This window comes from Oratosquilla oratoria, chromosome 1 (assembly GCF_046742065.1).
Source record: "Oratosquilla oratoria isolate Oo_2021 chromosome 1, ASM4674206v1, whole genome shotgun sequence".
Classification (NCBI taxonomy): domain Eukaryota; kingdom Metazoa; phylum Arthropoda; class Malacostraca; order Stomatopoda; family Squillidae; genus Oratosquilla; species Oratosquilla oratoria.
Window position 1 is genome coordinate 79,911,135 of NC_134777.1, and position 17,500 is coordinate 79,928,634.

General features: G+C 40.3%; 1 protein-coding gene across 2 annotated transcripts in view; it reads left to right on the forward strand.

The window, feature by feature from the left end:
- The window catches only part of LOC143017909 (hemicentin-2-like), a 297,036-nt gene that overhangs the window by 259,039 nt on the left and 20,497 nt on the right, over window positions 1-17,500 (forward strand). For both annotated transcript variants that reach the window (XM_076172977.1, XM_076173019.1), the window contains one exon: window positions 6,048-6,216. In XM_076172977.1, coding sequence (XP_076029092.1) covers window positions 6,048-6,216 — 169 coding nt within the window. The remainder of the gene's footprint in view (window positions 1-6,047; window positions 6,217-17,500) is intronic.

The window sequence follows — 17,500 nt, forward strand, 5'->3', positions numbered from 1 at the left end:
GTATAGTTTGGGTGTACAGTTGCCTGCATTTATCCTGTAAGTATTGTAGTGAATAGTGTCTTCTAGTGACCTATGAGAGGTGGGCTTGCTCTTAAATGAGTACCAACAAACACTATAAAAGGTGTTTCAACAACTTACCCCTTCTCCTAGGAGAAATGAGGAGAAAACACGAGTGAGGGGAAAATATTATCCAAAATTTCATGTACTCAATTTTGAACCCGCCTTCAATATTCGGGGTAGGATTCTAAGAGAGACACGGTTAGGCAGGTGGTCTATGTCCACGTTGGGCCGTCAAGTGTTAGGGTGGTAGTCAGCCCACGTTTGGGCAGTCAGTTAGGTTGGTTGAAGGCATACTCTGGTGAAGATAGAGTTGGTTTTATTAACTATGAAAAATTGAGTTAACAGTGAAATTTTGGGCGCCAGTGGGGGGTAGGAGGAATGAGGAACGAGAAAGCATTGGGAAGCGACGACTGTATTTCAAGTCGTGTCTCCGGTGATCTGTTTGAGGGGATCAAAGGGAGGGGAGGCGAGAAAGCAAGGAGTAGCAAGCTATGCATCTTCGGCGTCCGTTCCGCTACTTATATACACGGGCAGGTCGTGGCCCGTGCTCCTAATTGCCGTGAGGTCAAGTGTGAGGCGAGGGAGTCGGATCCAAAACGTTCAGACGCCGGTGATTCACGAAGACAGGTGTGCGTTCCTCAATGACCCAGTTGTTCACACCTCACGTGGCCAGTCGAGGTGGAGGCCAGCCATGGCGGGCCGATGCTAGTATTGCACGTGAACTTCATAAAGAAGGCTTTGTCCCACCCATGGGCCACAAGGAAGTTCTGGGTCGCGTTGCAGCTGGGCAGAGCGAGCGTGTCCCATGGGGCCACTTGGGGGTCAGCTAGGCCGTGAGGCGCCGAGAAGAGGTGAGGCGAAGGAGGCGAGGACCGGTGGTGACGACTACTCCTAACAGACACAAACAAATCAGGATCGAACTCCATTTCTTACGTTAGTCAAAGCAATTATAAAATCTTCCCCGGTGTTCTGGAACCGTTGTTTAACACTATCCTTTAGTATCACCTTCAGGTGTTCACGTCATTATCTTTATATGAAATTCTGCTGTATCCGTCACTCCCTCGTCAGAGAAAATTTTACATTGTTAGGGATGACTTTAACTTTAAATCGCGACTTGTTTCCAGAGATATCTCACCTTGTTTACCTTCACAAGAGTCTAAGTCGCCAGTGCGCTGGTGCATGTGGGCTCAATCTTGCAGAAATATGATCTTCGTAGAAATGGAATGATATGGATGGTCGGCACAATGTCGCGGAAATATTTGCCGTCCCAGGATTGTCCATAATCTCAGATGACCTTTATTGTCCTTTTCGATGTGAACATCAAGAAGACGTCAAAACATTGTGCTGTCTCCGATTTCTCTTGAGTTTTGAGTTGTTGTGGAATATCATCATTGCGATGATCCCAAATTCAGTCATTCTGGATGCTGGGAACTCGAGCACTTGTAAATCTCTAAAAGGGCCAGGAAAGGAAAATCATTATCAGAGGTCTACTCCTTCAAAAAACTCACAAAATCGATTTCGACTTGCATGTCCATTAGCAAGTGATCAACCATCTTGAGGTACACAAAAAATCCAAGTTAAAAAAAAGAGCATGAATTTCCGAATTGTTTCTTTGAATTGTTATAAATTTCATTATTCTTGTTTATATGTGTCAATTTTTTACTAACTATGAACATTTCGCGCGGTGACCAAATGTCGTATATCTTAATCTTTAATCAAGTATAACCAAATATTTGGATAACATCACAACTAAGCAGATACATATTTTATGATTAACAATCTGCTGAAACCATTTTTGGTTTTAGTGTATCGAGAGCAAGATTTTGAAAGAGACAAACGCTTGCAAGACATTTCTGGGCCAAAAGAAAAGGAATCTTATCGCTACACCTCAAACAACGACTAGAATAAATGGAATTCCTTTGTCAGCAGTGCTTGACCGAAAGTGGGTCAAGTTGGTTGGGTGAGCGTACGTTTCAGGAGCGACTGAAAGGACGGATGCTTCTGTTTGCCATTATTTGCTTATTCATGTGCTCCTTAATCTATATAATTATTTTTTGAGTGATTCACTGGTAAAATGAATTATTGATTAATTGATTGATTGATTCTTTGGTTGATTGATTAAATAACACCTGTCATCCCTATCCATAAACTTACGTAATCTTCTCTTAAAAAATAAATAAATAAAAACTATTTTAGGACTCACTATATGGTTATTGAGTCTGTTTCCTTTGTTAACCACACTGTTAGTATATCAATCCTTGCCTACTTCTTTCTTGAACCCAAATTTGTCCAATTTAAATGCCGTCTGGTTATCATTGTTCTTGTCAGTATGCCTTTCAAAGTATCTCGAGTGCGATGACCAAACTTTTCCTTAATTTGTTTGTTCTGTTTTACTCAGCTTAGGATCGACTACGGGAAAGAAAGAGATGTCATTTTGTACCGACTCGACTCCTAAATTGAACGAAATCGGCTGATATTTGCTGAAACAATTTTCCAAGATATTTCTCACTGTATCAGTGATATTAGATCTATATCCCGTTGTCTTCTGGAAGAACAATATTTATGACAGTTACGAGGATGGATTCTGATGTTAATCTTTGAAGAAATCTAAATCTAAATCTCAAACATCCGAGACACTGAGCTTACAATCGATTATCCTGAATTTCAGAGACCTTCAGTTGAACCTTAGTGGTGTAGCTGGGGGGGGCTACGGAAGGAAGAAAAGAGTTTAGTGAGTTCTTGTCCTTTATTGGTAAGGTTAGACCTGAACTGCCTTCACATTTGGCCCGAAGCCGTATATGTGTGTGTGTATATATATATATATATATATATATATATATATATATATATATATATATATATATATGGATCCATATAAATATATATATATATATATATATATATATATATATATATATCTGAATACAATCGACATTGACGGCGCATGTCAATCAAATAATTCCGACAGTTACCCCCGGAATCGCAAGGCAACGCGCAAGGCCTCTGTTCGATTCTGGAGGCGACTGTCGGAATTATATATATATATATATATATATATATATATATATGTATATATATATATATATATATATATATATATATATATATATATATATATATATATATATACCGCGTGAATAAGCACCCGAGGTGCATAATTATCCCGAATTGCATTGGGTTGGGTCAGCGTCGGGTCATGCTGACCAGGCAGGTATACAGAGAGCGGCGCGTCCTTTCTGATATATGCTGCGTGCTCAACAGAATGCTCGCCACGTGGTTTGTGCAGTGGAATAAGCGTGCAGAGTAGTAACAGAGTTGTGATTGGAGAGGTATGATATTGGGAGTGTTGTGAGGGGAGTTTGGCAAGTTGGAAAGGTGTTGGCAGCTATGAAAATGACTCTTCATTTGATGAAAGCGGGCGCTAGTAAAGGGGAGATATTTTTGGCAGCAACGAACGCTAACTGAAAGGGCGCTGGGAACAAACAGCATATGGTCATTTAAAAAATTATCCTTTTCATTCGTGCATGTATTCATTGCAAGTGCAGAATAACTGAAGAAAAAAAGAAAACCTGACGTTTGTATTTTTTTCTGTATATTACAATTAAGTAAAAACATTATTAAATTCGCGCACATATGCACACACACACACGCACATATACACACATGCATGTATAATTTACATACATACATACATAAATAGATACACATATATACATATGTACATGCATATATACATACGTACGTACATACGTATGTGCATACATACATGCATACTTACATACATACATACATACATACATACATACATACATCGTACATACACACAAACATACATACACATGTCCTGCACACGCGTATGGGCCCCAAGAGTTACAGTATAGTAGACTGAGGCTTTCCTCCTCCTCCACCATATCTTCGAAAGGGAAAAGGATATCCAATTGTGTCAAATCCCCTGGAGGCCCTCTTACTCGAAATTGCTCGTGAGAAGGGGGGCACGCGCATGACGACATCTTCAAGAGGAGGTAAAAGGAGAAAACAAACACTAGCTGCCTCTCGAACATTTCCCTTCTTGGCACACGCTCGCGTATCCTTAAAGCACACGCTCGCGTATCCTTAAAGCACACGCACACATAGACACATTCGCATACACATATGCACACAGACACACACACAGACACACACACACACACACACACACACACACACACAGACACACGCACAGACACACACACACACACACATAAACACACACACACACACACACACACACACACACACACACACACACACACACACACACACACACACACACACACACACACACACACACACACACACACACACACACACACACACACACACACACACACACACACTCACACTCACACTCCAGCATTCCCCATTCTCTTTTCTCCTAGTCTGTGTTCCAACCATCGTCATTTCCCTCGTCCATTTTTCCAGGTTTTTCTTTTCTCATTTCTTCTTCCTATTGGAAATAATCATCATTACGATTACCTCTATTCTCATTTTTTTCTCTAATTTGTTTATTTTCCTCTTTATCCATCTTCAATTCCATGACAACAAAAAGAACCATTGGTCAAGCAAGTGGCAGTCATCAACAGTAGTTAGGATCGACGCCAGGTGACCTATTTGAGAACTAGAGACATAGAGGGGAACATATAATTGTACTTTTAGATCCATGACAACATCGATTCGGTTTAACGTTGTGAGCTCCCTCTATCAGGAGGCTAGAACGACGTCCTTTATATAGGATTTGGGGCGTGGAATTTAATGAAACATTCCCCCTTGGTCCAACACGATAGCGGCAGGGTTCGAATTGCCGTTACCTCACCTCCGCCGCAAATAGAGTGAGCATCCATAATAACAGAGGAGAAAAGAACTAAGATGGTTTCGACGAGAGCTGAGTCCCGTGAGTAAGCTGCTTATGAACTCATGCAATTAAGTAAAACAGCATTAAGCAAAAAAGAAAAGAAAAATAATTGTTGGAGAGCCATTAAAAGGGGAAAGTAAAATCGACGTTTGTGTAACCATCAAGGTGTTTATGATGTCTCCTAAGCATTGTAAAACTTCTTAAGAGAAAGAGAGTAAAAGTTGATTTTTTACCAACAATACTCGAGCCAGACCAAGCGTGATGCAGATCATGTTTTTACGGTTCAAACACAAACAACAAATCCATGTGATATATCACTTATTCATCGTTTTTAATATAGTGATGTATCTGTTCCATTGTTTATTTCTGAATACAGCCTCTATACGTACTAAATATTTTGTCAAGTTTTCTCACTAATCTTTTGTCATTAATCGTAATAATAATGAAGGAGGAGTAGGAGAAAGAGGATGGTGATGATAAGGAAGAGGAAGAAGAGGGAGAGGAGGAGTAAAAGAAAAAGAGGGGGAAGCGAAAAAGAAGGGGAGAAGGAAGAGGAAAAAGAGGAGGAGGAGTAGAAGAAAGAAAAGGATGATGATGAGGAGGAAGAACAGAAGGAGGAGCAGGGAAAAGAGGAGAAGGAGGGGAACAAGGAGGAGGAGGAGCAGCAAGAAGAGGAGGAGTTGGAATAAGAAGAAGAGGAGTAGGTGCAGTGAGACAAATGACCCTTCTTTGGTTTGGTCACTGCATAAGCGTGATATGAGCGTCTTTCGGCTACGCTTAATGTATTAAACCCATCAAGCGAAACTAGAGGGAGGCTTTTGCCTTAAACATACACGACCCATCCCAAGGGTAAACACCCATCACTCCCAAACGTTCCACCCCACGCCGTACCCGCAACACATAAGAAAAGAAGAATGGAGGGGAAACTGCAAGATACCATAAGGCCCACACTAAGCAGTTCTATGTTCCTTACGATCCATCATCCCTATCCATAAAGTTATATTATCTTCTCTTAAAACAACCAACTGTTTCAGCGCTCCTTATATGGTTACTGAATACATGGGTGCTCAGCTATCCTTATTTTCTTCGCTCACAGATGGTGGACTACGAGGGAGCCCGGGGAGGAATCACCGTGGCCACAGAGGCGGGGCGCAACACGGTCAGCCACCTGATGATCAGCGGCGCCCTCAGCAAGGACTCCGGCAAGTACACCTGTCGCCCCTCCAACGGCGGCGACGCCTCCGTCAGGGTCCACGTCCTCAACGGTGAGTGGAAAAGAGAGATCGAGAGAGGGCGAGACTCGTTTGTGTTTATTTCATAATAACAACGTAATGTCTGACTCTGTCTCTCTCTCGCTCTATCTATCTGTTCATGTTTCTCTCTGTCTCTCTCTCCGTCTCTGTCTCTGTTTCTATCTCTGCATGTCTCTGTCTCTCTGTTTTTTGTTTGTCTGTTTCTCTCTCTGTCTCTCTCTCCGTCTCTGTCTGTTTCTATCTCTGCCTGTCTCTGTCTCTCTGTTTTTGTTTACTGTTTCTTTCTCTGTCTCTCTTTCTCGCCGTTTTGTTCCTGTCTTTGTCTCCCTTTCATTTTCACTTTCTATCACTCTCATTCTCCCTGTCTTTTTCTCTCTCACAAACTTATCTACACACATTAATTATATATCAAATTATATACACACATATAATGTACAAAACCAATTAATTATTATGTGTTTACAAATGCATGTAACTCATCCACTCAGTAGATACTGCTCATTGCCTTTCATAGTTTCCTAGGAAATACCACTATGAAAAAAGCATTTCTATTTCTGTAATCATATATCAAATAGTAATCAGAAGAAACCCTCTATCGGCTTTTAGTGTATCGACACGAAAAATGGAGAATAATATATTGACGACGCTAGAATGCTATTATCGTAACCTTTAATAGGACATATTATTTACCAAGCTTTCACCAGACTTTGTAAATCCAATAGGGTTTTCTCAACTCAAATGGAAGTTTGTTAACCCGCCATTGATAGTATATGTATATATATATATATATATTATACACACACACACACATATACATACATATATATATATATATATATATGTATATATACATGTATGTATGTATACATTTTCTAAACAGAAATGTAGTAGCACATTTATAAATAACACACAAGAAACCCACAGTCGGAGAAAATAAACTTCGAATGAAAGAAGATTCTATATTTCGGCTATCAACTGTAAGCCTCTTCAGGAAAGTACATAAGACAGAGGACAAAGGGGACTTATAAGCTACAGAAACACAGAAAAGAGAGGGAACGTGGACTGATGGTATTACTCAGACGCGGGGTAAGATGGGGTGGCGGAGGAGGGTGAGGGTGAGGTGGAGGGGGGTTGTAAGCTTCGCACGAGCCTACTCACCGCCGCACGAGAAATAATGTCAGGAGTCCACTGCCTTTAGAAATATTAATGTTGGGGCATTCCTCAATTAATACTGATTCAACTATTTTTCTCATGAAACCGCATTGGGACTTTAATATTAATCTGACCTTACCCCAGTCGAAAGAATGATTCTTATTTTTGAATGAAGAAATACTGCCGAATTTTCTTGCCCATACCTAATTGACCTCTTATGTACTGCCAATCTAGTGTTCAAGTCTCTCCCTGATTAACCCAAGTACACCAAATCACAATCTTGGCAGGGCAAACAATAAATACCGGGTGACTCTACTTCCTTCAGTTTTTGTTGAACGTTCACAATTTGCTTACGCACGGTGTTGGGATAGTGATAGGCAATAGTGAGACGTTCATAAGGAAACAACACAGATGCATTTCTTTGATAGACTTTTCAAAACGTCAAAAAGAACTGTTATTCGCAACAAATACGCTATAAGAAAGGTAAAAGATGCGATTAAGCATAAAAATGAAACGAAAAAGAAAGTTATCGTACACGACGCTCCATCTACCTCAAACCAAGAACATGACTCTTTCAAAATGATTCTGAAATGACCTCAGCGAAGGCGGTGTTTGGGGGACACTTCCGTAAGCAATTCTCTGATTATCTATTCTAGAACCACTAAAGAAAACGAAGAAATAGTAACGAAACGACCACGCAATGTAGCTTATAAGTTGTTCATGAATAATTTTTTAGTTGAGCACGGAGTAATCAATATTCCTGAAGACGTACTCAAACTAATAGAAGAAGAGGCTATCAAGATGATTATGCCAGACTACGACACCGACTACGTGTCAAGCATTAGAGATTGATTGGAGGATATTAAGGAGGACAAACTAAGGGAGAAAAATAAGGAACTACACAGAAGTTGGACAAGAAGAAAGAGAAGTTGGATCAGATTTTGACCAAGATTAAGAATATGAGTGATGAAGACAGCGACGAAGAAGGTAGGTGGCCCAAACGTAGGTTCGATGCAGAAAAATACTGTGAGGTAGAATTTGACGAAGGCGAACCGTCTACTAAAAAACAAAACGTATCTATGGATTCTATGGCCCGCGAGCGAAGCGAAGAAGCACCGCAGGCCAAGCAACCTGCCGAAAGCAGATTGCTTGGCCTATATATGTATGTGTCATGTATATATTCATATATATATAAAAATATATGTATATATATTTTGCAGAAAAACCATGTTTTTTCTGCAAATTATTTTCACATGTGCCTTGTGAATTACTGCAAAATGTGTGTGTATATATATATATGTATATATATATATATATATATATATACATATATATATATATATTTGTATGTATATAAATATATATGTATATACATATATATATATATATATATATATTTGTATATATATATACATATATATGGATATACATATATATAAATATATATATATATTCATATATATATATATATGTACGAGTATGTGTGTGTGTGTATACATATATATATATATGTATATATATCATATATATGTATACATATATATATGTGTATATATATATACATATATATATATATATATATATATACACGAAAAAAGCTGGAATCCGGGAACCATAATGGTGGAAACGTAGAAACACCAGACTCAGAAGTAGGTAATTTATTCCCGAGCGGGATAAGCGTTGCTCACAAACCCACCAACACGTTTTACGGAATTCTCACCCGGTTCAGGGATAAGGTGAGCAAATTGAACCAGCCTGGGGCGGTGTACATCAGTTGATCCGATTGCACATCACACTATGTGGGTGAAACAGGCAAACAGACTACCACAAGACTACAAGAACACCAAAAGGTAGTAAACAGAAAAGACCAGAGTTCGGTGGTGTTCAAACATACTGAACAGCACTAACACGAGTTCGACTGGCAAGGTGCAAAGGTACTCTACAATAATAATAGGAAAGTAGGCATAAGGTGGAAAAAGAAGTCAAAATGCAGCTTCAGAAGGAAAATTATTGAGTCTTTCTTGATCAAATATTTCGCTAATTTCAATATTTCAATACTTCATTACCACTTCAGCTGTCAATTGACTACTACTTTCTTTACTCCAAGTGGACAAAAACTCACAAGGCCCGTGGAGAGTCGGTCACGTAACCTGAGCTCTCCCCTTGTTCCTACTTTTCACCTCACATTTTTTGGATATATGTATATGTCTTCTACTATGTACTCAATCTGCTGAAGAGGATCACAGTTAGTGATCGAAATATACAGAACTTTCGACGTTAGTGTCTTCTTTTCCGACAGTAGGATAAAAGTTTATATATATATATATATATATATATATATATATATATGTATGTATGTATATATATTTGCGTGTATATATATATATATGTATACATATACCGTACACACACACAAATATGTGCATATATATGTATATATATATATATGTATACATATACCGTACACACACACAAATATGTGCATATATATGTATATATATATATATATATATATATATATATATATATATATATATATTGTGACATCATGACAGGTTTATGAATGGTAAGAATGGAAAGACACGATTGAGAACAAGAGACTTTATTCCTGACCGGTTTCGCCTTTGAGGTTTCTTCAGAGGTAATATTTACAGAGAATGAATGCATAGGTATTTGTAGGGCAGTTGCTGTGGTTTATGAGGGACGCGGGGTGGGATTCCGTGTGTTCCTAGGCTAGGTGGTCATGTGGGGTCAGGTGTGAGGCGGGTGGATGTATTTGTTTGTTTGTTATGTGTGGACATTTGTCTCATGGCGTATTTGGCGGCATGTTTTGCAATTTTGATGTCTCCTGTTCTGTTGTTGATGCAATCTTTGGTGTTTATGTATATTGCTTCTAGAGTCTTTCTTTGTGGTTTGTTTAGATTTTCATGTAAAATATTTGCTTGGTTCCATTGAGGTTGTTTATCGTCTATGTGGTTTACCCACGCGTTTGTTGTGCGGTGGTGACGGATGTCGACCTTGTGTTCATGTATCGTTTGTTTAATCCCCTGTATGTTTCACCATAATAGGCAAGGTTGCATCCCGAGCAGGGGATTTTGTATATGATACTGTCTGGTTGAGTGGGATTTTGTCTGTTATTTGTGAAGTCGCGTATTTGTCGTCCTTTGTCTGATATTACTGTGATGCCTATGGGTTTTAATTTCCTGGTTAGGAGGTGAGTTAGGTCCGATGATGTTGCTATGAGGAGGATGTTTTCATTTTTAGTTCGTGGTTCTGAGATGCTTCTTTGTTTGATTTCTTTAGCTTTGTGTAGGGCTCGGGCGATGATTCCTGTTGGGAAGGGGAGTGTTTTGAATGTAGTGGTGATGTGGTCTATTTCGTCTTGAAGGAATTCTGGGCTACATATTCTTAGTGCTCTCAGGAAGAATCCTATTAGTATACCACTTTTAGTTCTGTCGCTGTGGGCACTAAAGTAGTGTATGTAGTCGTTTTTGTTTGTGGTTTTTCTGTAAACTTTGAATTTTGCTGTATTATTGTTCCTAATGATTAAAGTGTCGAGGTATGGGAGAGAGGCCTGGTTTTCTTGTTCGACTGTTAATTGTATTTTCTGGTGTGATTTGTTTAAATTGTGTAAAAGGATGTCAGTGTCTGCGTCTTTTGGTATGATGAGAAGGTAGTCATCTACATACCTGAACCAGGTGGTGCCATCGGGGAGGAATTGTTTATAGTTGCTTTGCTCTAGAATTTCCATTGCTAAGCAGGCGGCTATAGCACTGAGGGGCGATCCCATTGGTAGGCCGTCGTGTTGTCGGTAAGTTTTGCCATTAAATGTGCAGAAAGCGCATTTAAGGCATTTTTCTACTAGTTGTTTGTAATCTCTTTTGTTGATTGGGAGGGTAGTCTCATCGATGTTATCTATGACTTTTTGTATGGCTGAAATGGCATCTGCTAGCGATGTGTGGGTGTATAAGGCGATGACGTCTAGACTGATAAGTTTCTTGTTTGTAAAGTCTGTGGTTTGGAGTTTTTGTATGAGATCAGTGGAGTTTCTAATGTGTGTGTCGCTGAGTGTTCCAAGAGCTGATGTAAAGGGTTTGACTAGTATCTTAGCTAATTTGTGAGGGGCACTGCCTATTCCGTTGGTGATTGGTCTCATGGGGATCTCTGCTCCTGAGAGCATAAAGGATATGCACCCCAGAATTCCTTCAAGACGAAATAGACCACATCACCACTACATTCAAAACACTCCACATCCCAACAGGAATCATCGCCCGAGCCCTATACAACCCATAGGCATCACAGTAATATCAGACAAAGGACGACAAAAACGCGACTTCACAAATAACAGATAAAATCCCACTCAACCAGACAGTATCATATACAAAATCCCCTGCTCGGGATGCAACCTTACCTATTATGGTGAAACATACAGGGAATTAAACAAATGCATACATGAACACAAGGTCGACATCCGTCACCACCGCACAACAAACGCGTGGGTAAACCACATAGACGATAAACAACATTTACTTCAATGGAACCAAGCAAACATTTTATATGAAAATCTAAACAAACCACAAAGAAAGACTCTAGAAGTAATATACATAAACACCAACGATTGCATCAACAACAGAACAGGAGACATCAAGATTGCAAAACATGCCGCAAAATACGCCATGAGACAAATGTCCACACATAACAAACAAACAAGTACATCCACCCGCCTCACACCTGACCCCACATGACCACCTAGCCTAGGAACACACGGAATCCCACCCCGCGTCCCTCATAAACCACAGCGACTGCCCTATAAAATACCTATGCATTCATTCTCTGTAAATATTACCTCTGAAGAAGCCTCAAAGGCGAAACCGGTCAGAAATAATGTCTCTTGTTCTCAATCGTGTCTTTCCATTCTTACCATTCAATATATATATATATATATATATATATATATATATATATATATATATATATATGTGTGTGTATTTGTATATATATGTGTATTTATATATATATATATATATATATGTATATATATACATACATATACCAAGGCTTTTTCCCCCTTACAAGGGAGGTAGCCAAAAAGAAAAAGGCATAAAATCATTCCCACCCATTCCATCCCTGAATACACTCCACACCCCTCCACCATTCCTCTCAACTTAGCACCTCCTGGATGACGGGTCATCCCTGGACCTTGTCCACTGCCCTGGGTCAGAAGCAGTGTCGCAAGACACAGCACATCCACAGCAAGGCCGATTCATTAAATCGGCGACCCCCCCTCTCCGTCCCCCCATGCATAAAGGAAAAGACGGGGAGAAATTCCTTCGGGCTGCGTCAAAATTTGCTCACACATACTACCTCACCCCCATCCCCTCGCCCATTCCACCTCATGCATCACAACATCATCCATATACAACCATTCTCCATTCACCCCTGTCTTCTGTCCTCTCCCGTCCTTCCTCATCAGACATTCCCCTCTTCCCCAAAGCCCCCTTCACCCCATCCATCCACCTCATCCTAGGACGTCCCTTCATGTTCACTCCCTCCACATCTGCCTTCCATACCTCTTTTACTAGTCTTTCTTCACTCATTCTTTCCATGTGTCCAAACCATCCTAATACTCTTTCATCAACCCTATCTCCCAACCCCCTTTCCACCCCTGTTCTCCTCCTCACCTCCTCATTTCTCACTCTATCCAGCCTAGTAACCCCCATCATACTTCTCAGACACCTCATCTCAAACACATTCAAACTCCTTCTCTCTTCCTCTCTTATGCTCCATGTTTCTGCCCCATACAGTGCTGTTGGCACAATCACTCCTTCATATAGTCTCCTCTTAGCATCCGTTCCCAAATGTCTATTCCTCATTACACTTTTTAATCCACCAAGGCATTTACTCGCTTCTCTCAATTTTATTCTACCTCCACCTTCACTCCACCTTTTCCTGCCAAATTTGCACCCAAGTATCTAAAACTATCCACTTCCTCCAGTCGCTCTCCCATAATGCTCACTTCCAGACTACTGCCACTTTCACCCCTTGTACATCTCATAACCTTTTACCTACATTTATCTTCAACTTTCTTCTATCACACACTCTCCCAAACTCTGTCACCAACTTCCTCAATCCCTCCTCCGATCCTGCCACAAGCGCAGTGTCGTCCACAAACAACAGCTGGCTCACCTCCCACTTTTCTCCATTTTCTTTAACCATCTCGAATCCCTGACCCACTACCCTTGCATTTACCTCTCGCACTACCCCATCCATGTATAAGTTGAACAGCTAGGGCGACATAACGCATCCTTGACGAAGTCCCACCTTTACCTCGAACCACTCACTCTCTCCATTTCTAATCCTGACACAAGCTCTACTACTCTCATAAAAACTCTTGACAGCTCCTAGAAGCTTTCCTCCTATCCCGTATATCCGCAAAACCTCCCACAGTGCCTTTCTGTCTACCCTGTCGTAAGCCTTTTCCAGGTCCATAAAAGCCCAAAAAACATCCTTACCTTTTCCTATAGCTTTCTCACATATCTGTCTTACCACAAAAATCTGATCTACACAACCTCTACCCGTCCTAAATCCACACTGTTCCTCACCAATTACTCCCTCTGTTCCTCTCCTAATCCTCTCAATCAAGATCCTCCCATAAGCCTTCCCAACTACACTTAACAAGCTAATCCCTCTGAAACTACTACATTCACACTTGTCCCCTTTTCCCTTGTAAAGAGGAACTATACAGGCACTCCTCCAGTCTTCCGGTACTCTACCCTCTCTCCAGCAAACATTAAATAACCTCATCAGCCAGTCCACCATCACTGTACCTCCTTTTTTTAGACATTCTGCATGGCATCCATCCAGACCAGGTGCCTTACCTACTCTCATCATCTTAACAACTGCCTTCACTTCATCCTTCTGTATTTCTCCTCCATTTTCCTCACTCATCACGGTCATTTTATTAGCATTTCCCACTGCAGCTATCTTTCCCTCCCTATCCTCCTTCACATTTAGCAACTCCCTAGAATACTCTGCCCATCTTCCCCTTACTGCCTTCTCTTCTATTATCATCTCTCCATCTGCACCTTTTACCTTTTCTTCTCTACTTGATTCGCCTCCTCTTCCTCTCTTAATTTCTTTCCAGAACATCTTTTTATTATTTTCAAAATTTTCTGTCATACTCTTATCCTATTTCACATCTGCTCTCCTCTTTGCCTCCTTTACCTTTTGCTTTACTTCTCTTTTCTTTTCTTTGTACCTCTCATATGACTCCCTCGTCCTATTTTGTAACCAATCTGTGAAAGCTCGCTTCTTCTCTTCTACAACCTTCTTCGTTTCCTCATCCCACCATTCACTACCCTTTCCTCTTATTTCCTCCTGTCCTTCTTGTTCTACACACCATCTTTGCACACTTTGTGACTCCCTCCTTGAACCATCCCCATTCCTCCTCCACACCTAGCTCTACTCTATCCTTCACTCCCTCCCACTCCTCCTTCAGCTTCTTCTTGTACTCCTTCTCCTTTTCCTTTTCATTTAAAGAGTTCACTCTAAGCACCTCCCTACCTTTTATCCCTTTCCTCTTCCTCCATCTATCCTCCACTCTCAACTTACCTTCCACCAAAAAATGATCTGATATTCCCCCACCCTCTCCCCTTAGCACATGTACATCCTTAACTCTTCCTATCATAATCCTATTTACCACTACATAGTCCATTAACGCTATATCTACCACCCTTCCCTCCACCATCCTCTCCCATGTGTACTTATGCTTGACTTTCTTCCGAAACATTGTATTTGCTATCATCAACTCTCTTTCTAGACACATTTCCACCATCAACTCTCCACTACGATTCTTTCCTGGAACTCCACATTTTCCAACCACTCCATCAATTGAATCATTTCCTACCCTAGCATTAAGGTCTCCCAGTATTATGACATTAATATTTCTCCCTAAATCCTCTATGCACTCATTTAAATCTATCCAAAAAGCCTCCCCTGCTTCTACGCTCTTCTCACTGCCAGACCCATATGCACTTACAAACACCCACATCTCCTTTCCCAGTATCACCTTCATCCACATTATCCTTGAGGAAACCTCCTTCCACTCCACTACACGTTTACCTATCTCTTCACTTACTAGTATAGCCACCCCTTCCCTCCCTCGCCCTCTCTTCACTCCTGATGACCTCCCACTTACACTCCTAAACTTACACTCGCCCTTCCCTTTCAGCTTAGTTTCACTCAAAGCCAACACATCCATCTTTCGTTTCACAAACATACTGCCTATCTCTTCCCTTTTACTCTCATCTGTACCACATCCACGCACATTAAAAGACCCAAACCTTAGGGTGCTGGTCGGAAAACTCCCAGACCCTCTTATGCCTTTGCTTTTTCTTTTATGAATATCCCCTGTAGGGCTACAAGGAGAAGGATGCCTAGTCCCAATCCCCGTCCCTTTCTTCTCGCCTCTTATGATCCAAGTGGAATTACTTGGTAGCAGTATTCTTTTCCCTCACCACAGGGAAGGTAGGCGAAAAAGGAAATGAATATTCAGAGAAATTGTACAGGACAGTAACAAGGGGTTGGAGGACAGCATAACGGAAGGACAGTCGTAGTATAAAAGTGTCATCATTTCTCTATGAACAGAGTTTTCCTCTATCACAGCCAAAATGATGTGTGGCTCTGGTCCGTAGGGGCGCCCCATATAGACCCTAAAGTATCAACTGCATGCCACTTCGCCACAATAACATGCAGCCAATACCCCAGACGGGGTTACATACACCCACAAACAATATATATATATATATATATATATATATATATATATATATATATATATATATATATATATATATATTGTTTGCGGGTGTATGTGGGTGTATTTAAAAAAAATAATAATAATAATAATAATGTCCTTGAACTCTCTTTTTGTGTTCATAATGCAAAATTTGATCTCAAGTTTATGTTCACTTATCACTTAACTGTCCCATCATTTCTCTCTCGCTTTCTCTCTCTCACCCTCTCTCTCTCTCTTTCTCTGTCTCTCTCTCTTTCTCTCTCTCTCTCTCTCTCTCTCTCTCTCTCTCTCTCTCTCTCTCTCTCTCTCTCTCCTTCTCTTTCTGTATTTTTTTGTCTGTATCTGTCTCTCTTCTACTGTGTTTCTCTGTTCCTGGAAGAATTACTAACGTTCTTCTGTAGTCCGTTGTTCCTTACCGCACATTCCTCTTCCGTCACATACTCTCCTTCACAGCTTCAATTTTCAATGTTATTTCCCCCTAGTTTCCACCTTTCAAGACTAGATAAATAAACATTTGTCGTGAGTCGTTAGTATGACAACCCAGCAACAAGTATTTGTCGTCACCAGTACAAGGGATATTATGAATAAACATAAACCATGTAATGCAACATTTAAATGCTTGAAAATTATGATAATATAAATCTTGCATCATAGGTTTTATCAGTTAAAACTTATCTTGTAAAGGTTATTCTAAAGGGACGGCAACTCTGCACAACATAGGGAAATAGAAGAATTTCTATCTGCCAATATATCCCTCTTTGGGAGCTATGTCTTCCTTATATCCTAATTACCTCATATCAGAAAGGGAATTTTATCAATCAAACTCTACCAGGCAAAGGTATCGTACGTTTGTGCCTTTTGTCTTTATCTGAACGTAACTCGCTCCTGCTTTCCGACTATTTACTCTGATATACAGCGTCAAGGCCCCAATATGAAAAAAAAAGTTGAAAGAAAACATCAAACAACTTTGCCAAATTCAACCTATACCATCCGTATTAGCACTGTTGGCTAATCGAAGCACCGATATCATATGTACAGCTGGCATCAAAATCATATTCATTATTTTCAACACAACGTTATTACAGATCAGATGAACACAGGTGAACTGCCTCGTGATATTTATTTGCTTCTCTTGTTGCTTTGTGCGGAAACTCCCGCGAACGAGAGAAAGCGGCTTACATACCCTTCCAATGCAACCAGAATGTTTATTCAGATATCCATTGGGCCCACTCATAAAGATACTTTTGTTGTCTAATGTACACAGCTACAAACGAAGCCTCTTGCTTATAAACTAACAGACACGTGCGTGTAAATTCCTAAATGTATGAGAAAGAGAGAGGGAGAGAG